This window comes from Molothrus aeneus, unplaced genomic scaffold, assembly GCF_037042795.1.
Source record: "Molothrus aeneus isolate 106 unplaced genomic scaffold, BPBGC_Maene_1.0 scaffold_43, whole genome shotgun sequence".
Classification (NCBI taxonomy): domain Eukaryota; kingdom Metazoa; phylum Chordata; class Aves; order Passeriformes; family Icteridae; genus Molothrus; species Molothrus aeneus.
The window spans coordinates 572,201-599,817 of NW_027099100.1; the positions used below are offsets into that span (position 1 = coordinate 572,201).

Below are 27,617 nucleotides of genomic sequence, written 5' to 3' on the forward strand. Positions count from 1 at the left end.
GAAGGGCAGAGGGGTACAAACACTGCCTGACTTACTGGGCCTGCTCTTCAGGATATTCCCTGGATCCCTCCTGGCCCCAGGCCACATGGCCAGCTTCACTGGTCACCCATCAGCACCCCCAGGTCCCTCCCCAGAACTGCTTCAGCAGGACCCTCCAGGCCTGGAGTGCCACTGGGGACTGTCCCTCCCCAGGGGCAGAACCTTCCCTTGTCCTCTTGAACCTCCCAGTTTCCAGCCTTTAAGGTCCTCCTGAAGTGCAGGATGTGTCAGGAATGTGCCCAAGGGATAATGCCCCATTTGTGGCCATTGGGACAGCATTGAGTGGGGTCTTGATCCGATTTGGGTTCTGAGTTGGACTAAAACCAGCCCAAATCCCCAATCCCAAATTGACAAGTGAGGGTGGATCACGAGAGCTGGGCCTGGCGATCCATCAATTGACCCTGGGAACATCCAGTCCCCCCTGAGACAGAGATTTCTCTCCCCTGTTCCTGCTTGCAATGAAATGTGTGTGAGTTTCCTCCCTCGGGAAGGGGATGCTCCCCAAGGATCCTCCTTGGGGCAGAAGGAAAGAGATGTTCCTGTGAATGTTGGTGTGGTGAGTGTCATCAAGCCCTGCTTTAAATTGTCACTTTTGGCTGGCTGTGACAGATTTATTTAATGGAATTGTTTTGATCAAATTATTTAATGGAATTGTTTCAATAGAGTTTTTAATAGGATTTCTTTGCACAATGACTTTGGTGGACACAGTGGTCACAGCCTCTGTGGTAGCCTTGTGGCTCAGGGAGTCTTGATGATCACGGTGGCCACAGCTGCCACAGCTGCCACAGTGACTTCAGTGACCTTGGTGGTGCTGAGAATTTTGGTGGCCACTACCAGGGCTGTGGTGGCCAGGAGGAGTCCTCCAAGTTGGAAGGAAGTCCTGGGGACAGCCCCACCTGGGGACAAAGAGAGGCATCAGGGGACCATGAGGGGAGTGAGGGGGTCTTGGACAGCCATAATGGATGGTTTGGGGTGGCAGGAGAGATGGGGGCCATGAGGTGACAGGGTTTCAATGGGGACACGGGGGGGTACATGGGAGGGATCAGGGAGACCAAAGGGGTCAGGGTGTGCTTAGGGGTGACAGGGTTGAGGGGTAGTCAGGGGGAGCCATGGGGGTGACAGAGGTTCAGGGATTGCCATGGGGGTCCCGACTCACTCGTGTCCAGCACACAGGGCCCATCCCAACAGCACTGCATTTGATGGGGAGGGACAGGGTCAGGACAGGCAGGGCCCAGTCTCTGTCCTCCCCTGGCAGGGGTGTTCCTGTCCCTGTCCCCTCCCAGATGTGGGGCTTCCCCCTCCCTGAGCCCTGTCATGGACATTCTTGCCCTCATGCCCACAATGGCTGTCCCCACACCTGGTCTCCCAGCAGTGGATGTCCCTGACCCCAAACTCTCAGCGAGTGTTCCCACAGGTGGCAGGGAGTGTCCTCACCCCCTGTGTCCTATCATGTGTGTCCCCTGTCCCCATATTGGGTGTTCCCAGCACTGGGTGTCTCTGTCCTGGTCCCTCGCTGTGGGTGTCCTTGTCCCGCCCACACACAGTGGTTGACCCTGTCCCTGTCCCCATTCCCCCCGTGCCATATCATGGCTGTCCCCAAGGCCACACTGCGTGTCCCCATCACCCCAGGCTGTCCCCTGTGCCGTCACCTCACAGCCACGCGCAGTTGTGTTTGCTGTAGGTCCCGGTGGAGCGGAGACTGATCCATGCCCTCTTCCCATTCCGGGTGACTTTGGTGACCTCAAAGGTTTCGTATGGTGGGATCAGCACCTCTCGGTTGCTCAGATAGAAGGAAAAAGCCTGGATGTCCACGCCGTGGCACGTGCGAACCTCAAATATGGTGTCTGTTCCGTATTTCTGGGCGACCTCTTTGCTCAGTGACGTCGATGTGAATTGGCCAAACCGGATCTTCTGGCCACGCCGTGCCTGGAACCGGACATCATGCACGCCCCGGAACACGTGGTGACACTTTGCTTTCTGAGCATGCCTCAGTGTCACCAGGGCCTGGGTCAGCAGGAAATGCAGCGTTTTGAAGTGGAAGTTGTTCCGGTATTCCTGGCGGGAGCGCCCGGCCGTGCGCACGGCTGCGTTGAAGTCCTTGTAAATGTCCTTTGTTGTGTAGGCCATGACAGCCACGGCCTGGGCTGGGGACGCCAGAGGGGACACAGGAGAGCCCCGCTTGTGCCACTCAGCCTCGGCCTTCACCCAGGTCTGGCTGAAGAGAGGATTCACCTGGAACTCAAAGTTGTGGAGGGCTGGCAACACCGCCGTCATGGCAGGGCCGCAGCCCCGGTACCGGTCATCGAAGGAGTCCCTGGCCATGTCCAGGGGCACCACCTTGATGGCCGTGACGGACAAGGTCATTGCCAGCAGTGCCAGGGAGTGAGCCAGGAGGGCCATGATGGGGAGAAGCCTCTGGGAGAAGCCAAGTGACTGGTGTGGGACACTGGGAGACAAAAGGGGACACACTGAGGGGACAATTAGGGCACACAGGGCTACAGAGTAAAGCTCCCTCTGTGAGGGGCTGGGGAGGGAGTGGAGGGGGAAAGCTCTGGTTAGAAGACCTGGAATGCTGATTGGAAAACCTGGGGTAATTCCAGGACTCCCCAGTGTTCCTTAGACCGCCTGGACAACAATCCCACTCCCATGGTCTCATACCCTCAATCATTAGTGGCCTCCCAGCCCCCCAGGACCAGGATTCAAATTCTGGGGTCACTCCCTGACCCTTGAGCATTGCGCCCCATGACCCAAAATCCACTCCCACAATGCCTCCCCCCTGGATCCCACTGCTGTGTCGCCCCCAGTGTCGTCCCTGTGCCCACAAGCCCCACAACCCCACCCCAGCCCTTCTGCAGTTCCCCAGCCCAAACCCTGGGGACAATCCCTGACCCCCCCGTGTCCCCTCAGTGCTCCACCAGCCCCCCTCCCAATGCCAGTCCTGTGTTTACCCTTCCATTGTCCCCCCAGTGCTCCCCTCATCCTCAATCCTGCTCCCAATCCTCTGCAACGCTCTTGTAGCTCCGGGCTGGTTACAAACCCCAACTAAATCCCTAAAGCCACTGCCTCAGCCCCCATTGTCCTCCTCAGCCCTCTCCCAGACCCCAGTCCCACTCCCAGTCCCCTGATCCTGTTGGTGTACCCCAGGACTCCTAACCCAAATCCAGAGGTCACTCCCTGCCCCCATAACATCCCCCTGAAGCCCCCATGGCCCCACCCTGCAATCCCAGTCCCGTGTCCCCCCCTCAATAAGACCCCAGTGTCCCCCAGTCCCTGATACCGAAATCAGCTGGAGTGAACTCCCTGATGGAACTGGAGGTAGCAGAAAGCCGGAATTCTTTATCAGCTCGGAATCACAGCAGATCTCTCCTGGTCCTGCAGCTCAGGGGAGACTTTGCCATGGGGTATTTATCCACCACAATTATAAATATTCATTAGAAGGGGCTTCTTAGCTAATGCAGATACATCACTTTCTCTGGAAATAATTTGTATGGTTCTGCCCATTTCTGGAAGTCCTTATATGGTACTGGAGGGTCACCCAAAGGGGTTTCTGTGTGTGGTTTTTGCTGATTGCCGCAATACGCCAGATGACCTTTCCTGCAACTTCTGCTTTTTGCAGGCGCTGCTCCTTCTGTGGTTCAGAATTTGCAAAAGACCCTCACTGGAGTCCCCTTTATCTGTATCTCCATGGATTCCATCCACATTCATCCTGGTTACCCTTAATTCTACCTCCTTTTCTTGCTTTTGCCCGTTCATCATTAAGCTCAATCCAGCACCATTAAGGGATCTGAAACTTTCTATTCTCTCTCTTATTGCTCACCCGCCACAACCCCAATCTCACAGTCCCATGTTCCCCCAGTCCCCCCCAGTCCCCCTCACCATTTCCCACTGAGTCGCTGTCACCCCTCAGATACCAAATAAGGTCCCCTATCAGATGCCATCGCTGTAGGCACCTTGAGCCTGGGGATGATCTCTTGGGGGAGTGCCTGGGTGAGTTCCCTGGCCTTGCTGGTTTGGCAGGAGAAGTTCTGGACCCCAAAAAAGGGATCCAGCAACACCAGGAGATACCTGAGCCCATGGTGGAGTGGTAGCTCAGAAAAGCCATTTGCCAGTAATCCCCAGGAGTGTTTCACTTCCAGGGATGCCTGGAGGTGATGGTTTTCAATTCAAAGGGTTCTTCTAAAAATACATCGGGCATTGCTCTGTAACAGACCTGACAATTTTGTCCTATAGGTCACTGAGGATCTGAGGCCACAGACCAGTCCCCATCTCATTGATTCCCCAGAGCTTTGCTGGTGCTTTTCTCCTTTACAAATTGCAGCAGCAGCTGGGGAATTCCTGACCTGGTTATTGGCAGTAACCTCTCTCCTACCCAGCCACCCTCTTTATTGTGGGCTTTTACATAAGCAGCCAATTTTCAATCTGCCCAACTCTATCCAGGCCTCACCTCTGGCAGTGAAATTCCATTCTCAGGAATTAACACCAGGATGCTTTGTTGTGGAACCTCTCGTGCAGCATTATTGCAAGTGTATTTCCCACAGGGATTTGTCAATCCCCAAGCTGGTGTGCCCTGGATTGTGGTACGGCCACTTCTTTGGGCAGCTGGGAGGAATCCAGGAGGGACAATAATTCTTGTTTATATTTTATTGGAGATCTCTGTGCTGTTAATTGACTTCTTTCTTCCCCTATGGCTCCATGGGCACGAGCAATGCTCAAAGCAGATGGCAAGTGAGTTCCTACGTTTGCATGGGACTGTGGGAGTGGGACTGGGGATCTGGGCTGTGAGCAATAAGAGAGAGAATGAAAATCAAAATCCCTCAGTAGTTCTAGATGGAGGTTAAAGATGAATGGGCAAAAGCATGAAAAGGAGGTAGAATTAAGGGTAACCAGGATGAACGTGGATGGAATCCATGGAGATACAGACAAAGGGGACTCCAATGAGGGTCTTTTGCAAATGCTGGACCACAGAAGGAGCAGTGACTGGAAAAAGCAGAAGTTGCAGGAAAGGTCATCTGGCATATTGGGGCAATCAGTGAAAACCACACCCAGAAACCCCTTTGGATGACCCTCCGGTACCATAAAAGGACTTCCAGAAATGGGCAGGAGCATGCAAATTATTTCCAGAGAAATTGATGTATCTGCATTAGCTAAGAAGCCCCTTCTAATGAATATTTATAATTGTGGTGGATAAATACCCCATGGCAAAATCCCCCCTGATATGCAGGACCAGGAGAGATCTGCTGTGAGTCCGAGCTGATAAAGAATTCCGGCTTTCTGCTACCTCCAGTTCCATCAGGGAGTTCACTCCAGCCGATTTCGGTATCAGGGACTGGGGGACACTGGGGTCGTATTGAGGGGGGGACACGGGACTGGGATTGCAGGGTGGGGCCATGGGGGCTCCAGGGGGATGTTTTGCGGGGCAGGGGATGAACCCTGGACTTGGGTTGGAGTCGTGGATTGGCATGAAATGGGTATCGAGACTGGGAGCAGGTTTTGGGTCTGGGAGAGGCATTTGGGGTACACTGGGGGGGTGAGGGCGTGGCTCTTGGAGTCTGGGTGAAGTCCTGGAAGGGCTCTGGTCCATACGTGGTCTAAAGAGATGTGAGAGCAGGAGTCAGGTCCTGGGGAGCCGTGGGGGGAACAATGGAAGGTTAAACACAAGACCAGGTTTGGGATGAGGGGCTGGTGGGGCACCGTGGGGACACTGGGGAGGTAAGGGATTGTTCCCAGGGTTTGGGCAGGAGCGACACTACTGGGGGAACTGAGGCAGGATTGGGAGAGGGGTTGTGGGGCTGGTGGGCGCAGAACAACACTGGAAGGCACACAGCACTGGGGTCCATGGGTCACTGCTGCAGGGACAGAGAGCGACCACAGAATTTGATATAATTTCCTGCGGGTCTAGGAGGACACTAAGGGTGGAGGACATGGGACCAGGGGAGTGGGATTGTTGTCCTGGGGGTCTGAGGGGAGTCCAGGAATGACCCCAGGATTTGGAATCAGCATGTTCAAGCTGAAACTGCCCCCCTGCCCCACGACTGCCCTCAGTTCCCCTCCTCAGCCCCTCACAGAGGAACCCTTCCCATGTACCCCCGTGTGCCCCAATTGTCCCCTCAGTGTGTCCCTCTTTGTCCCCCAGTGTCCCACACTGTTCGTGGTGGCCTCTCTCCAGCATGGCCCTCCTGGCTCACACCCTGGCACTGCTGGCATTGACCATGGCCACTGTGGCCATCAAGGTGGTGCCCCTGGACATGGCCTTGAATTCCTTTGATGACCAGTACCGGGGCTGTGGCCCTGCCATGAATGCAAAGTTGCCGTCCCTCTACAACTCCGAGTACCAGAAAAATCCTCGCTTTGCCTGGGGCTGGTATCATGCAGATGCTGAGTGGAGCAAGCGGGGCTCTCCCGTGTCCCCTCTGACGTCCGAGTGGCAGGCCCTCGCTCTCATGGCCTACACCTCGCAGCACGTGTACAGGGACTTCAACGCAGCCGTGCGCACGGCCGGGCGCTCCCGCCAGGAATACCGGAACAACTTCCACTTCAAAACTTTGCATTTCCTGCTGACCCAGGCCCTGGTGACACTGAGGCAGGCTCAGAAAGGGCAGTGTCACCGCGTGTTCCGGGGTGTGCATGACGTTCGTTTCCTGGCACGGCGTGGACGGAGAGTCCGGTTTGGTCAGTTCACATCGACGTCGCTGCGTAAAGAGGTTGCTCTGCGATTTGGGACAGACACAATTTTCGAGGTGCACACATGCCATGGCGCGGACATCCGTCAGTTCTCCGTGTATCCAGGGGAGGAGGAGGTGCTGATCCCACCCTTCGAGACCTTCGAGGTCACCAAAGTCACCCGGGATGGGAAGAGGACATGGATCTGGCTCCGATCCACTGGGACCTACAGCAAATACAACTGCGAGTGGCACTGAGGTGAGAGCACAGGGACAGCCTGGGGTGATGGGGACATACACTGTGGCCCTGGGGTCACCCATGATAAGGCACAGGGGACAATGATACTCACTGGGAGTGGGGGACAGGCACACCCACTGTGTGTGGGGGGAGAAGGACACCCAGTGCTGGTGACATCAAATTTGGGGGCACCCATTGTGGGCATGAGGACAGGAACATCTATGACAGGGCGCAGGGATGGAGATTCCCACACCCCTGCCAAAGGAGGGCAGATACTGGGCCCTGCCTGTACTGACCCTGTCCCTCTCCGCTAAAGTAGTGCTGTTGGGATGGGCCCCGTGTGCTGGACGTGGGTGGGCCACAACCCCCCATGGCACTCCCTGAGGCCCTGTCACCCCCTGTCACCCTCCATGGCACCCCCTGACTCCCTCTGACCCCTGTCATCCCTAAGCCCACCATGACCCCGCTGACCTACCTAGCCCCTCTACCCCCCATATCCCCCCACCTACGACGTCCTGTCACCTGGCACCTCATGGCCACCATCTCTCCTGCCACCCCTAATGCCCCATTTTGGCTGTTCCCAACCTCCTCACTCCCCACATGGCCTCCCATTGTACCCCTTTTTGTCCCCCAGGTGGGAGCATCCCCAGGGCCCCCTTCCAGAGGACTCCCTTGTCCACCACAGCCTTGGCATGGGCCAATGGGATCCTCTGAGCCATGAGGCCACCAAGGTCACCGAGGTCACCGAGGTTGCTGTGGGGACCCTGGCCACCACGATCATGAAGACTCCCAGTAACAAGGCTGCCATAGCCTCTGCGACTGCTGTACACACCAAGGTCATTGAGCAAAGCAATTCCAATCAATAATTAAATCATAACAATTCCATTAAATAAATCTGACAAAGCCAACAAAAAGTGACAATTCCTAAGCAGGGCTCCATGTTGCTCCCCAATCCAACATTGGTGGTCACATCTCGTTCTCTCAGTTTTGAGGAGGATCCTTGGGGAGCATCCCCTTCCCGAGAGAGCAATCTCACTCACATTTCATTCCAAGCAAGAATATGGGTGAGGAATCTCTGTCTGAGAGGGGATTGGACATTTCCAGAGTCAGCTGATGGATGGCCAGGCCCAGTTCTGGTGGTCTACCCTCAGTTGTCAATTCCAGGTTGGTGATTTGAGCTGCTTTTAGCCCAATTCAGCACCAAAAGCAGCACCAGACCCCTCTCAATGCTGTCCCAATGGCCACAAATGGGGCACTGGCTCTTGGGTACATTTCAGGCAGAGCATCCTGCCACATCCTGCAGTTCAGGGGGAGCTTAAAGGCTGGAGACTGGGAGGTTGAAGAGGGCAAGGGCAGGTCCTGCCCCTGGGGAGGGACAGTCCCCAGTGGTAGTCCAGGCTCAGAGGGTCCTGCTGGAGCAGATCTGGGGAAGGACATGGTGGGTGCCTGTAGGTGACCAGTGGAACTGGCCATATGGCCTGGGGCCAGGAGGGATCCAGGGGGCATCAGGAGGGGTGGGGCCAGGAGGTCAGGAAGTATTTGAGACCCTCTGCCCTTCCCGGTGAGGAACATCAGTAGTGCCATGTACAACTCTGTTCAGTGCTGTGTTGAGTTCTGTCCAGTGCCATGTCCCTTTCTGCACTGCTCTGGGATGATTCTGCCTGAGCTGGGAGGTTGGGCCAGGTGCCCACTCTGGGTCCTTCCAGCCTGACCCGTTCTGGGATTTGGGGATTCTGGCAGTTGTGGTTCAGGAATTGTCCACAGGAGGGCAGCAGCGAGCGTGGGAAATCAGTCGCACTGTGCAGTTCCGGGTGCCAACAGCAGGCGGCAGCACGAGCTGCCGGCGCTGCCCAGCGCCCGCCCCGCCCCATCCCGGCCCTGGGGGCTCTGCAATGGTTTGGGATGGAGCGACCTTAAAGCCCGGGCGGTGCCAGCTCTGCCATGGGCAGGGAAGCTTCCCCTGGGCCAGGCTGCTCCAGGCCCTGCCCTGCTTGGCCTTGAACCCTTCCAGGAGTGGGGTATCCACAGCTTGGTTCTAGATGAGTAACATGATAATTGACTCTCTCAATTAAAGAGTGAGTATTGTGTGTATGATAAGAGAAGTTTTGTTGATTGACAGTAATGTGATTGTCGTTTGATTTTTGGACACCCTTTGTTCTCTCCACTGTCCCCTTTCCCCCCCCTCAATGTTGTTCCCACCGGACGGCCCAGGTTGTCAGGGTTGTCAGGGATATGTGGAGGCCAGACATTGGGTAATTGGGAATGGGGAAAACCTGTTGCTGGGGAGGCGTGGCATGCCTTGCTTCACCTCACCTCACCTCACCTCACCTCCAGTCAAGTTACAAGAAGGTCTCCACCAGTGGATGGTTGGTTGACAGGCTTTTAGAGAGCCAGGTTTGGCTGATGCAACACTGGGGTATAAAAGCTGAAGCTGCCATTTTGTGGATGAGCCACTGGCAGTCGGCCATGGTCCTAGTGCTGCCTATTTTCCTTATTCAGTCCCTTTATTGTGTTTGTTGGGGTTTAATAAACCTTTAAAAATTTAAAGTGAGAGGTCGTTTCTCACAGTCACCATGGTCACCATGACCACCATGACTCCCAGAAAATGTGGTCACCAAGGCCACCAGTGCCATTTTCCCTGGAGGAAAAGGGAAAAAAGGGAGAAGAGTAGAGGAAGAGAAGAGGAAAAACAATAATCTTCCCCACCCCCTTTCTCCACCAACATCTCCATGACTGGCCTTTACTTCTTTAGAAATTCATTCATTTGCATTCTTGACCAAACTTTGAGCTTTCCCACATATTCAGGATTTAACCAAACCAAACTCTATTTCTGCTCCACAATTTATTCAGCCCTGAAAGGAATAAGAGGAATGTTTCTTCACAAAGAGATTGTGTGGATCTTGTGGTAGATTGGGCCAGGGATTTTTAAATGTGGAAGTGACTGGAAAAACAATCAGTTTCAGAAAATATTCCTCACTGACATGGACTGCTGCTCAGACAAGGTCCTGCCAAATTCCTGAACTTCAAGAAGAAGACGAGGAAAGACTTAGCAGGCTGAAGAATTTTAATTTCCCCACACAGGGTGGAGTTAATGCTCATTTTAATGGTCATGTGTCTGAGTTACAGAAGGGTGGGATGTGTAGCAAGGGGGATATGCAGTGGCTGGATTGGGAAGTCTGCACCTTCCGAATACCTCGGCCAGTGGGGAAATGAGTAGGAGATATGGCTGGGAAATTGGGGTAAAAAGGAGGCTGCATTGTCCAGCAACTTGAGACACTCCATGGGGAAATTCTCCAAGGCCTCTTCCTTTGTTGATGTATAAAATTACAGGACTCTTCTGTCTCCTTTCTGCAAGTAAACCTCTGGCAAGGTGAATTTTTCTGCTCAAAAGGTAGATAGAAAAAATGTTGTTCCACATGAATCCTAAGCGGTATGATTAGCTGCAGCCAGTCTCATCCACAAAATGGCGGCTCTGCCTTTTATACCCCTGCTGTTGCATCAGCAAATACATATCCATAAGCAGTCATACATATACAAAAATTTTCCTTCTATATCCCTGGCCCCTCCCAAGGTCTTTCAGCTGACCCTTCCTTGCTGTCCATTGATGGAGACTTTCCTGCACTCTGATTGGGGGTGAGGCATTGTCATGCCACACCTCCCCTGCACAGTTTCTCCCATTCCCAGCTGCCCCATGCAAAGGGCACAAATACAAGCCCATGTCCCTGACAGCCCGGACAACCAGGGCCATCTGGTGGCAAGAATACAGAGGGGGGAAAAGGAGACTATGAGTGTCCTGGTTTAGGGCAAATTTGGGAGAAAACCTCCAAAATGGGCCCCACCAGAAATTAAACCTACATGACTCCTCCCCCCAGCTGGTTCAGGAAAGAACTTCCTTGGACAGAAGTGGAAAGAACCTGTTTATTTAACAGGCCAAGCACTCCCCAGGGCACAAAATGAAGAATACCAGATGACAACACTCATTCACTGCTCTGAAGAGATGACAAATTCAGTGGGTGGTCACTCTGTTATAAGTCCCTTCGGTGCTGGGAAAAGTTGCGGAATAGGCCCCGTCAGGCTACAAAGTGCCAGCTCTCAGTGTTTCCCTGGTCTCAGTCTGGAGCAGGTTTGAATGGTTCCAAGAAAAGGGAAAGAAAAAAAGTCCAGGGAAAACTCAGACTGCCTCAGCTAGCTAAACTAACTGACTAACCAACCAAAAAAGCAAAAGGAGCATGGTATTCTGCCCCGTCCATGCATAGACATCAACAGTGTGCCAGCAGAATGTGGAGGAGGAGTCCAGTTCCTGATAACAAAACTCTGTGCCTCTTCTTCTCCCTGCCTTCACTCTAAGCCAGTCTTGAGGGCACAGAATATAATATCGAGCATAAACAGAACACACGACTGGGGATACAAGCATCATAACCTCACCCTAGGACAATGGGAAAACAGAGAGTGTCCAAAAACCAAACCACAAAAACATAATCATGCATCAACAAAACTTCTCTTTACATGCAACCAATATTCATCCCTGATTTGTGAGAGCCAATCATAATATTACCCATCTATACCAAAGCTGTGGCTGCCACACACCTGGAACGGTTCAAAGCCAGACTGGGCCAGGCCTGGAGCAGCCTGGCCCAGGGGACGATGTCCCTGCCCATGGCAGGGCTGGCACCGGACGGGCTTTAAGGTCGCTCCTTCCCAAACCATTGCAGAGCCCCCGGGGCTGGGATGGGGCGGGGCAGGTGTTTGGCAGCGCCAGCAGCTCGTGCTGCCGCCTGCTGTTGGCACCCGGAACTGCAGCTGGGGGCGGCGCCATTGATTTCTTGCACTCACTGCTGCCCTCCGGTGGACAATTCCCAAACTGCAACTGCCAGAATCCCCAAATCCCAGCATGGGTCAGGCTGGAAGGACCCAGAGTGGGCACCTGGCCCAACCTCTCAGCTCAGGCAATGACATCCCTGAGCACAGGATTGGGTCCAGAACAGCCCATCAATGGATATGGCACTGGGCAGAACTGAACATAGCACTAGACATAGCTGGACCCAGCAGTCCTGATGTGCCTCCCTGGGCAGGGCAGAGGGGCATGATCACTTCCTGACCTCCTTGTCCTGCACCTCTTGATGCCCCCTAGATCCCTCCTGGCCCCAGGACACAAAGCCAGCTTCACTGGTCACCCACCAACACCCCCTCGTCCTTCTCCAGTACTTCTCCAGCAGGTTGCCCCCATCTGGGACTGACACTGGGAACTGTTCCTCCCCAGGGACAGGACCTGCCCTTGCCCTCTTCAACCTCCCAGGTTCCAGCCTTTAAGGTCCCCCTGAAGTGCAGGATGTGGCAGGATGCTCTGCCTGAAAGGTGCCCAAGAGACAATGGCCCATTTGTGGCCATTGAGACAGCATTGAGAGGGGTCTGGTGCTGCTTTTGGTGCTGAATTGGGCTAAAAGCAGCTGAAATCACCAACCCCGAATGGAGAATTGAGAATGAAGCACCAGAGCTGGGCCTGGCCATCCATCAGCTGACCCTGGGAACGTCGAGTCCCCTCTCAGACAGAGATTCCTCTCCTCTATTCTAGCTAAAATGAAATGTGTGTGAGGTTCCTCCCTCGGGAAGGGGATGCTCCTCAAGGATCCTCCTCAAGAAAGAGACGTTCCCAGGGGTGTTGTTCGTGGGAGTGACATTGATCCCTGCTTAAGAAATTGTCACTTTTGGCTGGCTGTGTCAGATTTATTTAATGGAATTGTTTTAAACAAATTGTTTCATGGAATTGTTTTGATAGAATTTTTTAATAGGAATGCTTTTCTCAATGACCTTGGTGGGCACAGTGGTCACAGTGGCTGTGGTAGTCTTGTGGCTCAGGGAGTCTTGATGATCATGGTGGCCACGGATGCCACAGCAACCACAATGACCATGGTGTCCTTGGTGACCTTGCGGTCCAGAGAATTCTGGTGGCCACTGCGAGGGCTGTGGTGCCCAAGAGGAGTCCTCTGCGGTGGAAAGGGGCCCTGGGGATTGTCCTGCCTAGGGGACAAAAAGGGGCATAATGAGAGGCCATGTAGGAGTGCGGGGGTTGGGAATGACCATAATGGACGGTTAGGGGTGGCAGGAGAGATGGAGGCCATGAGGTGCCAGGTGACAGGATGTCGTGGGTGGGGCGGCATGGGGGGTAGAGGGGCTAGGTAGGTCAGCGGGGTCATGGTGGGCTTAGGGATGACAGGGGTCAGAGGGAGTCAGGGGGTGCCATGGAGGGTGACAGGGGGTGACAGGGCTTCAGGGAGTGCCATGGAGGGTTGTGGCCCACCTACGTCCAGCACACGGGGCCCATCCCAACAGCACTGCTTTAGCGGAGAGGGACAGGGTCAGTACAGGCAGGGCCCAGTCTCTGCCCTCCCCTGGCAGGGGTGTTCCTGTCCCTGTCCACTCCCAGAAGTGGGAATCCCCATCCTGTGCCCTGACATGGATGTTCTTTCCCTCTTGCCCACAATGGGTGCCCCCAAATTTGGTATCACCAGCACTGGGTGTCCTTCTCCCCACACACACAATTGGTGTCCTTGTCCCCCATGCCCAGTGAGTATCATTGCCCCCTGAGCCATATCTTTGGTGTCCCCAGGTCCACAGTGGGTGTCCCCATCACCCTAGGCATTCCTCTCTGTTGTCACCTCACAGCCACGCGCAGTTGTGTTTGCTGAATGTCCCAGTGGAGCGGAGACTGATCTTTGTCTTCTGCCCATCCCGGGTGACTTTGGTGACCTTAAAGGTCTCAAAGGGTGGGATCAGCACCTCACGGTTGCCAGGATCGTAGGAAAAAGCCTGGATGTCCACGCCGTGGCATGTGTGAACCTCAAATATGGTGTCTGTTCCATACTTCTGGGCGACTTCTTTGCTCAGCGACGTCGATGTGAATTGACCAAACCGGACCCTCTGCCCATGCCGTGTCTTGAAATGAACGCCCCGCACGCCCCGGTACACATGGTGACACTTCCCCTTCTGAGCGTGCCTCAGCGTCCCCAGGGCATCGGTCAGCAGGAAATGCAGCGTTTTGAAGTGGAAGTTGTTCCGGTATTCCTGGCTGGACTGCCCGGCTGTGCGCACGGCCGTGTTGAACTCCTTGTATAGGTACTTCATTGTGTAGGCCATGACAGCCACGGCCTGCCCTGGGGACGCCAGAGGGGACACAGGGGAGCCCCGCTTGCGCCATTCAGCGTCCGCATGATACCAGCCCCTGGCAAAGTGAGGATTCCTCTGGTACTCGAAGCCGTAGAGGGACGGCAGAGCCGTGATCATGGCAGGGCCGCAGCCCCGGTACTGGTCATCGAAGGAGTCCCGGGCCATGTCCAAGGGCACCACCTTGATGGCAATGGCAGTTGCCATGGTCATTGCCAGCAGTGGCAGGGTGTGAGCCAGGAAGGCCATGGCAGGCAGAAGTCACCGGGACCAGTGTGGGACACTGGGGGACAAAGAGGGACATGCTGAGGGGACAATGAGGGCACACAAGGGTACATAGGAAGGGTCCCTCTGTGAGGGGCTGAGGTGGGGCGGGGGGGTGTCAGCCAAGGGGATGGGGAGTAGCTCTGGTTGGAAGACCCTTGGAAACAGCCTGGAATGTTGATCTGAAAACCTGGGGTCATTCCAGGACACCCCAGTGTCCCTCAGACCCTCAGAGCAACAATCTCACACCCATGGTCTCATATCATCAACCATTAGCAGCCTCCCAGTCCCCCAGAACCATGATTCAAATTCTGGGGTCACTACCTCTCCACCCAGCTGTGCCCTCCATGATCATAATCCCACAATGCCCGCCCTGGATCCCACTGCTGTGTCCCCTCCCGTGTCATTCCTGTGCCCACAAGCCCCACAACCCCGCTCCCAGCCCTGTGTCCCTTCCCCCCTAGTGTCACCCCAGCCCCTCTGCAGTTCCCCAGCCCAAACCTTGGGGACAATCCCTGACATCCCCAGTGTCCCCTCAGTGCCCCACCAGCCCCCCTCCCAATGCCAGTCCAGTGTTTCCCTTCCATTGTCCCCCCAGTGCTCACCAAAAACTCAAGCCTGCTCACAATCCTCTGCAAACTTCTTGTGACTCTGGACTGATTACAAACCTCAAATAAATCCCTAAAGCCAGTCCCTGACCCCCACTGTCCTCCTCGGCCCACTCCCAAACCCCAGTTCTACTCCCAGTCCCATGACCCTTTCAGAGTCACCCCAGATCTCCAACCCAAATCTGGGGGTCATCCCCTGCCCCTGCAGTGTCCTCCTGGACCCCCCCATGGCCCCACTCCACCACTCAGTCCTGTGTCCCCCTCTAAAATGACCCCATTGTCCCCCCAGTCCCTGATACCGAAATTGCCTGGAGTGAACTCCCTGATGGAACTGGAGGTAGCAGAAAGCCGGAATTCTTTATCAGCTCGGACTCACAGCAGATCTCTCCTGGTCCTGCACATCAGGGGGACTTTGCCATGGGGTATTTATCCATCATAATCATAAATATTCATTAGAAGGGGCATCTTAGCTAATGCAGATTCATCAGTTTCTCTGGAAATAATTTGTATGGTTCTGCCTCTTTCTGGAAGTCCTTTTATGGTACTGGAGGGTCATCCAAAGGGGTTTCTGGGTGTGGTTTTCACTGATTGCCCCAATATGCCAGATGACCTTTCCTGCAACTTCTGCTTTTTCCAGTCACTGCTCCATCTGTGCTCCAGAACTTGCAAAAGACCCTCACTGGAGTTTCTTTATCTGTTTCTTCATGGACTCTATCCACGTTCATCCTGATATCCACACTTCTACCCCCTTTCCTTGCTTTTACCCATTCATTTTAAGCTCAGTCCTACATCTTTATGGGATCTGAAACTTTCTATTCTCTCTCTTATTGCACACCCACAATGACCTCAATCCCAGTCCGATGGTCCCCCAGTCCCCCCCAGTCCCCCTCATCACAGCTCACTGAGTTGCTGTCACCCCTCAGATACAAAATAGAGTCCCCTATCAGATGCCATCCCTGTAGGCACCTTGAGCCTGGGGATGACCTCTTGGGGGAGTGCCTGGATGATTTCCCTGGCCTTGCTGGTTTGGCAGGAGAAGTTCTGGACCCCCAAGAAGGGATCCACCAACACCAGGAGATATCTGAGCCTATGTTGGCGTGGTAGCTCAGAAAAGCCATTTGCCAGTAATCTCTGGGAGTGTTTCCTCTTTCAGTGACGCCTGGAGGTGATGGTTTTGAATTCAAAGGGTTCTTTTCAAAACATATCCGGCATTTCTCCATAACAGACCTGACAGTTTTGTCCTAAGGACACTGAGGATCTGAGGCCACAGACCGGTCCCCATCTCATGAATTCCCCAGAGCTTTGCTGGTGCTTTTCTCCTTTACAAATTGCAGCATCAGCTGGGGAGGGCCTGACCTGGTTATTGGGAGTTTCCTCTCACCCACTCAGCCACCCTCTTTATTGTCGGCTTTTAGATAAGCAGCCAATTTTCAATCTGCCCAACTCTATCCAGGCCTCACCTCCTGAGGGTGAAATTCCATTCTCAGGAATTAACACCAGGATGCTTTGTTGCACAACCTCTCGTGCAGCTTTAGTACAAGTCTATTTACGCACAGGGATTTGTCAATCCCCAAGCTGGTGTGCCCTGCACTATAGTACAGCCACTTCTCTGGGCAGCTGGGTAGTATCGAGGAGGGGCATTAATTCTTGTTCATATTTTATTGGAGATCTCTGTGCTGTTAATTGACTTCTATCTCTCCAAATGGCTCCATGGGCACGAGCAATGCTCAAAGCAGATGGCAAGTGAGTTCCTACGTTTGCATGGGCCTGTGGGAGTGGGACTGGGGATCTGGGCTGTGAGCAATCAGAGAGAGAAAGAAAATTTCAGATTCCTCAATAGTGCTAGACAGAGCTTATAGATGAATGGGCCAAAACAAGGAAAGGTGGTAGAAGTGTGAATAGTCAGGATGAACATGGATGGAATCCATGAAGAAACAGATAAAGAAACTCCAGTGAGGGTCTTTTGCAAGTTCTGGAGCACAGAAGGAGCAGTGACTGGAAAAAGCAGAAGTTGCAGGAAAGGTCATCTGGCATATTGGGGCAATCAGTGAAAACCACACCCAGAAACCCCTTTGGATGACCCTCCAGTACCATAAAAGGACTTCCAGAAAGAGGCAGAACCATGCAAATTATTTCCAGAGAAAGTGATGAATCTGCATTAGCTAAGAAGCCCCTTCTAATGAATATTTATAATTGTGGTGGATAAATACCCCATGGCAAAGTCCCCCCTGAGCTGCAGGACCAGGAGAGATCTGCTGTGATTCCGAGCTGATAAAGAATTCCGGCTTTCTGCTACCTCCAGTTCCATCAGGGAGTTCACTCCAGCCGATTTCGGTATCAGGGATTGGGGGGACACTGGGGTCTTATTGAGGGGGGGACACGGGACTGGGATTGCAGGGTGGGGCCATGGGGGCTCCAGGGGGATGTTTTGCGGGGCAGGGGATGAACCCTGGACTTGGGTTGGAGTCGTGGATTGGCATGAAATGGGTATCGAGACTGGGAGCAGGTTTTGGGTCTGGGAGAGGCATTTGGGGTACACTGGGGGGGTGAGGGCGTGGCTCTTGGAGTCTGGGTGAAGTCCTGGAAGGGCTCTGGTCCACACGTGGTCTAAAGAGATGTGGGAGCAGGAGTCAGGTCCTGGGGAGCCGTGGGGGGAACAATGGAAGGTTAAACACAAGACCAGGTTTGGGATGAGGGGCTGGTGGGGCACCGTGGGGACACTGGGGAGGTAAGGGATTGTTCCCAGGGTTTGGGCAGGAGTGACACTACTGGGGGAACTGAGGCAGGATTGGGAGAGGGGTTGTGGGGCTGGTGGGCGCAGAACAACACTGGAAGGCACACAGCACTGGGGTCCATGGGTCACTGCTGCAGGGACAGAGAGCGACCACAGAATTTGATATAATTTCCTGCGGGTCTAGGAGGACACTAAGGGTGGAGGACATGGGACCAGGGGAGTGGGATTGTTGTCCTGGGGGTCTGAGGGGAGTCCAGGAATGACCCCAGGATTTGGAATCAGCATGTTCAAGCTGAAACTGCCCCCCTGCCCCACGACTGCCCTCAGTTCCCCTCCTCAGCCCCTCACAGAGGAACCCTTCCCATGTACCCCCGTGTGCCCCAATTGTCCCCTCAGTGTGTCCCTCTTTGTCCCCCAGTGTCCCACACTGTTCGTGGTGGCCTCTCTCCAGCATGGCCCTCCTGGCTCACACCCTGGCACTGCTGGCATTGACCATGGCCACCGTGGCCATCAAGGTGGTGCCCCTGGACATGGCCTTGAATTCCTTTGATGACCAGTACCGGGGCTGTGGCCCTGCCATGAATGCAAAGTTGCCTTCCCTCTACAACTCCGAGTACCAGAAAAATCCTCGCTTTGCCTGGGGCTGGTATCATGCAGATGCTGAGTGGCGCAAGCGGGGCTCTCCCGTGTCCCCTCTGACGTCCGAGTGGCAGGCCCTCGCTCTCATGGCCTACACCTCGCAGCACGTGTACAGGGACTTCAACGCAGCCGTGCGCACGGCCGGGCGCTCCCGCCAGGAATACCGGAACAACTTCCACTTCAAAACTTTGCATTTCCTGCTGACCCAGGCCCTGGTGACACTGAGGCAGGCTCAGAAAGGGCAGTGTCACCGCGTGTTCCGGGGTGTGCATGACGTTCGTTTCCAGGCACGGCGTGGCCAGAGAGTCCGGTTTGGTCAGTTCACATCGACGTCACTGCGTAAAGAGGTTGCTCTGCGATTTGGGACAGACACAATTTTCGAGGTGCACACATGCCATGGCGCAGACATCCGTCAGTTCTCCGTGTATCCAGGGAAGGAGGAGGTGCTGATCCCGCCCTTCGAGACCTTCGAGGTCACCAAAGTCACCCGGGATGGGAAGAGGACATGGATCTGGCTCCGATCCACTGGGACTTACAGCAAATACAACTGCGAGTGGCACTGAGGTGAGAGCACAGGGACAGCCTGGGGTGATGGGGACATACACTGTGGCCCTGGGGTCACCCATGAAAAGGCACAGGGGACAATGATACTCACTGGGAGTGGGGGACAGGCACACCCACTGTGTGTGGGGGGAGAAGGACACCCAGTGCTGGTGACATCAAATTTGGGGGCACCCATTGTGGGCATGAGGACAGGAACATCTATGACAGGGCGCAGGGATGGGGATTCCCACTTCTGGGAGGGGACAGGGACAGGAACACCCCTGCCAGGGGAGGGCAGATACTGGGCCCTGCCTGTACTGACCCTGTCCCTCTCCGCTAAAGCAGTGCTGTTGGGATGGGCCCCGTGTGCTGGACGTGGGTGGGCCACAACCCCCCATGGCACTCCCTGAAGCCCTGTCACCCCCTGTCACCCTCCATGGCACCCCCTGACTCCCTCTGACCCCTGTCATCCCTAAGCCCACCATGACCCCGCTGACCTACCTAGCCCCTCTACCCCCCATATCCCCCCACCTACGACGTCCTGTCACCTGGCACCTCATGGCCACCATCTCTCCTGCCACCCCTAATGCCCCATTTTGGCTGTTCCAAACCTCCTCACTCCCCACATGGCCTCCCATTGTACCCCTTTTTGTCCCCCAGGTGGGAGCATCCCCAGGGCCCCCTTCCAGAGGACTCCCTTGTCCACCACAGCCTTGGCATGGGCCAATGGGATCCTCTGAGCCATGAGGCCACCAAGGTCACCGAGGTCACCGAGGTTGCTGTGGGGACCCTGGCCACCACGTTCATGAAGACTCCCAGTAACAAGGCTGCCATAGCCTCTGCGACTGCTGTACACACCAAGGTCATTGAGCAAAGCAATTCCAATCAATAATTAAATCATAACAATTCCATTAAATAAATCTGACAAAGCCAACAAAAAGTGACAATTCCTAAGCAGGGCTCCATGTTGCTCCCCAATCCAACATTGGTGGTCACATCTCGTTCTCTCAGTTTTGAGGAGGATCCTTGGGGAGCATCCCCTTCCCGAGAGAGCAATCTCACTCACATTTCATTCCAAGCAAGAATATGGGTGAGGAATCTCTGTCTGAGAGGGGATTGGACATTTCCAGAGTCAGCTGATGGATGGCCAGGCCCAGTTCTGGTGGTCTACCCTCAGTTGTCAATTCCAGGTTGGTGATTTGAGCTGCTTTTAGCCCAATTCAGCACCAAAAGCAGCACCAGACCCCTCTCAATGCTGTCCCAATGGCCACAAATGGGGCACTGCCTCTCGGGTACATTTCAGGCAGAGCATCCTGCCACATCCTGCAGTTCAGGGGGAGCTTAAAGGCTGGAGACTGGGAGGTTGAAGAGGGCAAGGGCAGGTCCTGCCCCTGGGGAGGGACAGTCCCCAGTGGTAGTCCAGGCTCAGAGGGTCCTGCTGGAGCAGATCTGGGGAAGGACATGGTGAGTGCCTGTAGGTGACCAGTGGAACTGGCCATATGGCCTGGGGCCAGGAGGGATCCAGGGGGCATCAGGAGGGGTGGGGCCAGGAGGTCAGGGAGTATTTGAGACCCTCTGCCCTTCCCGGTGAGGAACATCAGTAGTGCCATGTACAACTCTGTTCAGTGCTGTGTTGAGTTCTGTCCAGTGCCATGTCCCTTTCTGCACTGCTCTGGGATGATTCTGCCTGAGCTGGGAGGTTGGGCCAGGTGCCCACTCTGGGTCCTTCCAGCCTGACCCGTTCTGGGATTTGGGGATTCTGGCAGTTGTGGTTCAGGAATTGTCCACAGGAGGGCAGCAGCGAGCGTGGGAAATCAGTCACACTGTGCAGTTCCGGGTGCCAACAGCAGGCGGCAGCACGAGCTGCCGGCGCTGCCCAGCGCCCGCCCCGCCCCATCCCGGCCCCAGGGGCTCTGCAATGGTTTGGGATGGAGCGACCTTAAAGCCCGTGCGGTGCCAGCTCTGCCATGGGCAGGGAAGCTTCCCCTGGGCCAGGCTGCTCCAGGCCCTGCCCTGCTTGGCCTTGAACCCTTCCAGGAGTGGGGTATCCACAGCTTGGTTCTAGATGAGTAATATGATAATTGACTCTCTCAATTAAAGAGTGAGTATTGTGTGTATGATAAGAGAAGTTTTGTTGATTGACAGTAATGTGATTATCGTTTGATTTTTGGACACCCTTTGTTCTCTCCACTGTCCCCTTTCCCCCCCCTCAATGTTGTTCCCACCGGACGGCCCAGGTTGTCAGGGTTGTCAGGGATATGTGGAGGCCAGACATTGGGTAATTGGGAATGGGGAAAACCTGTTGCTGGGGAGGCGTGGCATGCCTTGCTTCACCTCACCTCACCTCACCTCACCTCACCTCACCTCACCTCACCTCAACTCACCTCACCTCACCTCCAGTCAAGTTACAAGAAGGTCTCCACCAGTGGATGGTTGGTTGACAGGCTTTTAGAGAGCCAGGTTTGGCTGATGCAACACTGGGGGTATAAAAGCTGAAGCTGCCATTTTGTGGATGAGCCACTGGCAGTCGGCCATGGTCCTAGTGCTGCCTATTTTCCTTATTCAGTCCCTTTATTGTGTTTGTTGGGGTTTAATAAACCTTTAAAAATTTAAAGTGAGAGGTCGTTTCTCACAGTCACCATGCACCATGGTCACCATGACCACCATGACTCCCAGAAAATGTGGTCACCAAGGCCACCAGTGCCATTTTCCCTGGAGGAAAAGGGAAAAAAGGGAGAAGAGTAGAGGAAGAGAAGAGGAAAAACAATAATCTTCCCTACCCCCTCTCTCCACCAACATCTCCATGACTGGCCTTTACTTCTTTAGAAATTCATTCATTTGCATTCTTGACTAAACTTTGAGCTTTCCCACATATTCAGGATTTAACCAAACCAAACTCTATTTCTGCTCCACAATTTATTCAGCCCTGAAAGGAATAAGAGGAATGTTTCTTCACAAAGAGATTGTGTGGATCTTGTGGTAGATTGGGCCAGGGATTTTTAAATGTGGAAGTGACTGGAAAAACAATCAGTTTCAGAAAATATTCCTCACTGACATGGACTGCTGCTCAGACAAGGTCCTGCCAAATTCCTGAACTTCAAGAAGAAGACGAGGAAAGACTTAGCAGGCTGAAGAATTTTAATTTCCCCACACAGGGTGGAGTTAATGCTCATTTTAATGGTCATGTGTCTGAGTTACAGAAGGGTGGGATGTGTAGCAAGGGGGATATGCAGTGGCTGGATTGGGAAGTCTGCACCTTCCGAATACCTCGGCCAGTGGGGAAATGAGTAGGAGATATGGCTGGGAAATTGGGGTAAAAAGGAGGCTGCATCATCCAGCAACTTGAGACACTCCATGAGGAAATTCCCCACAGCCTCTTCCTTTGTTGATGTATAAAATTACAGGACTCTTCTGTCTCCTTTCTGCAAGTAAACCTCTGGCAAGGTGAATTTTTCTGCTCAAAAGGTAGATAGAAAAAATGTTGTTCCACATGAATCCTAAGCGGTATGATTAGCTGCAGCCAGAGTCTCAACCACAAAATGGCGGCTCTGCCTTTTATACCCCTGCTGTTGCATCAGCAAATACATATCCATAAGCAGTCATACATATACAAAAATTTTCCTTCTATATCCCTGGCCCCTCCCGAAGTCTTTCAGCTGACCCTTCCTTGCTGTCCATTGGTGGAGACTTTCCTGCACTCTGACTGGGGGTGAGGCATTGTCATGCCACGCCTCCCCTGCACAGTTTCTCCCATTCCCAGCTGCCCCATGCAAAGGGCACAAATACAAGCCCATGTCCCTGACGGCCCGGACAACCAGGGCCATCTGGTGGCAAGAATACAGAGGGGGGAAAAGGAGACTATGAGTGTCCTGGTTTAGGGCAAATTTGGGAGAAAACCTCCAAAATGGGCCCCACCAGAAATTAAACCTACATGACTCCTCCCCCCAGCTGGTTCAGGAAAGAACTTCCTTGGACAGAAGTGGAAAGAACCTGTTTATTTAACAGGCCAAGCACTCCCCAGCGCACAAAATGAAGAATACCAGATGACAACACTCATTCACTGCTCTGAAGAGATGACAAATTCAGTGGGTGGTCACTCTGTTATCAGTCCCTTCGGTGCTGGGAAAAGTTGCGGAATAGGCCCCGTCAGGCTACAAAGTGCCAGCTCTCAGTGTTTCCCTGGGTCTCAGTCTGGAGCAGGTTTGAATGGTTCCAAGAAAAGGGAAAGAAAAAAAGTCCAGGGAAAACTCAGACTGCCTCAGCTAGCTAAACTAACTGACTAACCAACCAAAAAAGCAAAAGGAGCATGGTATTCTGCCCCGTCCATGCATAGACATCAACAGTGTGCCAGCAGAATGTGGAGGAGGAGTCCAGTTCCTGATAACAAAACTCTGTGCCTCTTCTTCTCCCCGCCTTCACTCTAAGCCAGTCTTGAGGGCACAGAATATAATATCGAGCATAAACAGAACACACGACTGGGGATACAAGCATCATAACCTCACCCTAGGACAATGGGAAAACAGAGAGTGTCCAAAAACCAAACCACAAAAACATAATCATGCATCAACAAAACTTCTCTTTACATGCAACCAATATTCATCCCTGATTTGTGAGAGCCAATCATAATGTTACCCATCTATACCAAAGCTGTGGCTGCCACACACCTGGAACGGTTCAAAGCCAGACTGGGCCAGGCCTGGAGCAGCCTGGCCCAGGGGACGATGTCCCTGCCCATGGCAGGGCTGGCACCAGACGGGCTTTAAGGTCGCTCCTTCCCAAACCATTGCAGAGCCCCCGGGGCCGGGATGGGGCGGGGCAGGTGTTTGGCAGCGCCAGCAGCTCGTGCTGCCGCCTGCTGTTGGCACCCGGAACTGCAGCTGGGGGCGGCGCCATTGATTTCTTGCACTCACTGCTGCCCTCCGGTGGACAATTCCCAAACTGCAACTGCCAGAATCCCCAAATCCCAGCATGGGTCAGGCTGGAAGGACCCAGAGTGGGCACCTGGCCCAACCTCTCAGCTCAGGCAATGACATCCCTGAGCACAGGATTGGGTCCAGAACAGCCCATCAATGGATATGGCACTGGGCAGAACTGAACATAGCACTAGACATAGCTGGACCCAGCAGTCCTGATGTGCCTCCCTGGGCAGGGCAGAGGGGCATGATCACTTCCTGACCTCCTTGTCCTGCACCTCTTGATGCCCCCTAGATCCCTCCTGGCCCCAGGACACAAAGCCAGCTTCACTGGTCACCCACCAACACCCCCTCGTCCTTCTCCAGTACTTCTCCAGCAGGTTGCCCCCATCTGGGACTGACACTGGGAACTGTTCCTCCCCAGGGACAGGACCTGCCCTTGCCCTCTTCAACCTCCCAGGTTCCAGCCTTTAAGGTCCCCCTGAAGTGCAGGATGTGGCAGGATGCTCTGCCTGAAAGGTGCCCAAGAGACAATGGCCCATTTGTGGCCATTGGGACAGCATTGAGAGGGGTCTGGTGCTGCTTTTGGTGCTGAATTGGGCTAAAAGCAGCTGAAATCACCAACCCCGAATGGAGAATTGAGAATGAAGCACCAGAGCTGGGCCTGGCCATCCATCAGCTGACCCTGGGAACGTCGAGTCCCCTCTCAGACAGAGATTCCTCTCCTCTATTCTAGCTAAAATGAAATGTGTGTGAGGTTCCTCCCTCGGGAAGGGGATGCTCCTCAAGGATCCTCCTCAAGAAAGAGACGTTCCCAGGGGTGTTGTTCGTGGGAGTGACATTGATCCCTGCTTAAGAAATTGTCACTTTTGGCTGGCTGTGTCAGATTTATTTAATGGAATTGTTTTAAACAAATTGTTTCATGGAATTGTTTTGATAGAATTTTTTAATAGGAATGCTTTTCTCAATGACCTTGGTGGGCACAGTGGTCACAGTGGCTGTGGTAGTCTTGTGGCTCAGGGAGTCTTGATGATCATGGTGGCCACGGATGCCACAGCAACCACAATGACCATGGTGTCCTTGGTGACCTTGCGGTCCAGAGAATTCTGGTGGCCACTGCGAGGGCTGTGGTGCCCAAGAGGAGTCCTCTGCGGTGGAAAGGGGCCCTGGGGATTGTCCTGCCTAGGGGACAAAAAGGGGCATAATGAGAGGCCATGTAGGAGTGCGGGGGTTGGGAATGACCATAATGGACGGTTAGGGGTGGCAGGAGAGATGGAGGCCATGAGGTGCCAGGTGACAGGATGTCGTGGGTGGGGCGGCATGGGGGGTAGAGGGGCTAGGTAGGTCAGCGGGGTCATGGTGGGCTTAGGGATGACAGGGGTCAGAGGGAGTCAGGGGGTGCCATGGAGGGTGACAGGGGGTGACAGGGCTTCAGGGAGTGCCATGGGGGGTTGTGGCCCACCTACGTCCAGGACATGGGGCCCATCCCAACAGCACTGCTTTAGCGGAGAGGGACAGGGTCAGTACAGGCAGGGCCCAGTCTCTGCCCTCCCCTGGCAGGGGTGTTGCTGTCCCTGTCCCCTCCCAGAAGTGGGAATCCCCATCCTGTGCCCTGACATGGATGTTCTTTCCCTCTTGCCCACAATGGGTGCCCCCAAATTTGGTATCACCAGCACTGGGTGTCCTTCTCCCCACACACACAATTGGTGTCCTTGTCCCCCATGCCCAGTGAGTATCATTGCCCCCTGAGCCATATCTTTGGTGTCCCCAGGTCCACAGTGGGTGTCCCCATCACCCCAGGCATTCCTCTCTGTTGTCACCTCACAGCCACGCGCAGTTGTGTTTGCTGAAGGTCCCAGTGGAGCGGAGACTGATCTTTGTCTTCTGCCCATCCCGGGTGACTTTGGTGATCTTAAAGGTCTCAAAGGGTGGGATCAGCACCTCACGGTTGCCAGGATCGTAGGAAAAAGCCTGGATGTCCACGCCATGGCATGTGTGAACCTCAAATATGGTGTCTGTTCCATACTTCTGGGCGACCTCTTTGCTCAGCGACGTCGATGTGAATTGACCAAACCGGACCCTCTGCCCATGCCGTGTCTTGAAATGAACGCCCCGCACGCCCCGGTACACATGGTGACACTTCCCCTTCTGAGCGTGCCTCAGCGTCCCCAGGGCATCGGTCAGCAGGAAATGCAGCGTTTTGAAGTGGAAGTTGTTCCGGTATTCCTGGCTGGACTGCCCGGCTGTGCGCACGGCCATGTTGAACTCCTTGTATAGGTACTTCATTGTGTAGGCCATGACAGCCACGGCCTGCCCTGGGGACGCCAGAGGGGACACGGGAGAGCCCCGCTTGCGCCATTCAGCGTCCGCATGATACCAGCCCCTGGCAAAGTGAGGATTCCTCTGGTACTCGAAGCCGTAGAGGGACGGCAGAGCCGTGATCATGGCAGGGCCGCAGCCCCGGTACTGGTCATCGAAGGAGTCCCGGGCCATGTCCAAGGGCACCACCTTGATGGCAATGGCAGTTGCCATGGTCATTGCCAGCAGTGGCAGGGTGTGAGCCAGGAAGGCCATGGCAGGCAGAAGTCACCGGGACCGGTGTGGGACACTGGGGGACAAAGAGGGACACGCTGAGGGGACAATGAGGGCACACAAGGGTACATAGGAAGGGTCCCTCTGTGAGGGGCTGAGGTGGGGCGGGGGGGTGTCAGCCAAGGGGATGGGGAGTAGCTCTGGTTGGAAGACCCTTGGAAACAGCCTGGAATGTTGATCTGAAAACCTGGGGTCATTCCAGGACTCCCCAGTGTCCCTCAGACCCTCAGAGCAACAATCTCACACCCATGGTCTCATATCATCAACCATTAGCAGCCTCCCAGTCCCCCAGGACCATGATTCAAATTCTGGGGTCACTACCTCTCCACCCAGCTGTGCTCTCCATGATCATAATCCCACAATGCCCGCCCTGGATCCCACTGCTGTGTCCCCTCCCGTGTCATTCCTGTGCCCACAAGCCCCACAACCCCGCTCCCAGCCCTGTGTCCCTTCCCCCCTAGTGTCACCCCAGCCCCTCTGCAGTTCCCCAGCCCAAACCTTGGGGACAATCCCTGACCTCCCCAGTGTCCCCTCAGTGCCCCACCAGCCCCCCTCCCAATGCCAGTCCAGTGTTTCCCTTCCATTGTCCCCCCAGTGCTCACCAAAAACTCAAGCCTGCTCACAATCCTCTGCAACCTTCTTGTGACTCTGGACTGATTACAAACCTCAAATAAATCCCTAAAGCCAGTCCCTGACCCCCACTGTCCTCCTCGGCCCACTCCCAAACCCCAGTTCTACTCCCAGTCCCATGACCCTTTCAGAGTCACCCCAGATCTCCAACCCAAATCTGGGGGTCATCCCCTGCCCCTGCAGTGTCCTGCTGGACCCCCCCATGGCCCCACTCCACCACTCAGTCCTGTGTCCCCCTCTAAAATGACCCCATTGTCCCCCCAGTCCCTGATACCGAAATTGCCTGGAGTGAACTCCCTGATGGAACTGGAGGTAGCAGAAAGCCGGAATTCTTTATCAGCTCGGAATCACAGCAGATCTCTCCTGGTCCTGCACATCAGGGGGATTTTGCCATGGGGTATTTATCCATCATAATCATAAATATTCATTAGAAGGGGCTTCTTAGCTAATGCAGATTCATCAATTTCTCTGGAAATAATTTGCATGGTTCTGCCTCTTTCTGGAAGTCCTTTTATGGTACTGGAGGGTCATCCAAAGGGGTTTCTGGGTGTGGTTTTCACTGATTGCCCCAATATGCCAGATGACCTTTCCTGCAAC

The 27,617-nt window shown here is 54.4% G+C and overlaps 5 protein-coding genes across 6 annotated transcripts; 2 read left to right on the plus strand and 3 right to left on the minus strand.

The window, feature by feature from the left end:
- Positions 1–849: 849 nt before the first annotated feature.
- On the minus strand, positions 850–27,374 carry LOC136570921 (NAD(P)(+)--arginine ADP-ribosyltransferase 2-like). Of its 2 annotated transcripts, none has more exons than XM_066571334.1 (3): positions 27,295–27,374; positions 25,619–26,406; positions 850–935 (listed from the first exon to the last, which is right to left on the minus strand). In XM_066571334.1, the coding sequence occupies exon 2, from the start codon at positions 26,370–26,372 to the stop codon at positions 25,620–25,622; it is 753 nt and encodes a 250-aa protein (XP_066427431.1). In that variant the 5' UTR covers positions 26,373–26,406; positions 27,295–27,374; the 3' UTR covers positions 850–935; position 25,619. The 2 variants fall into 2 exon arrangements, with proteins under 2 accessions (XP_066427431.1, XP_066427433.1); XM_066571336.1 differs by lacking the exon at positions 850–935 and adding an exon at positions 24,882–24,980.
- On the minus strand, positions 1,690–2,439 carry LOC136570926 (NAD(P)(+)--arginine ADP-ribosyltransferase 2-like). Its single transcript, XM_066571341.1, has one exon. It carries the CDS (start codon positions 2,437–2,439, stop codon positions 1,690–1,692), a length of 750 nt encoding a protein of 249 aa, XP_066427438.1.
- Positions 6,207–7,784, plus strand: LOC136570924 (NAD(P)(+)--arginine ADP-ribosyltransferase 2-like). The gene is made up of 2 exons (XM_066571339.1): positions 6,207–6,957; positions 7,571–7,784. The coding sequence occupies exon 1, from the start codon at positions 6,207–6,209 to the stop codon at positions 6,954–6,956; it is 750 nt and encodes a 249-aa protein (XP_066427436.1). The 3' UTR covers position 6,957; positions 7,571–7,784.
- Positions 12,662–14,346, minus strand: LOC136570922 (NAD(P)(+)--arginine ADP-ribosyltransferase 2-like). Its single transcript, XM_066571337.1, has 2 exons — positions 13,593–14,346; positions 12,662–12,954 (listed from the first exon to the last, which is right to left on the minus strand). The coding sequence occupies exon 1, from the start codon at positions 14,344–14,346 to the stop codon at positions 13,594–13,596; it is 753 nt and encodes a 250-aa protein (XP_066427434.1). The 3' UTR covers positions 12,662–12,954; position 13,593.
- LOC136570891 (NAD(P)(+)--arginine ADP-ribosyltransferase 2-like) lies at positions 18,156–18,905 on the plus strand. Its single transcript, XM_066571297.1, has one exon. The coding sequence runs from the start codon at positions 18,156–18,158 to the stop codon at positions 18,903–18,905; it is 750 nt and encodes a 249-aa protein (XP_066427394.1).
- Positions 27,375–27,617: the final 243 nt, after the last annotated feature.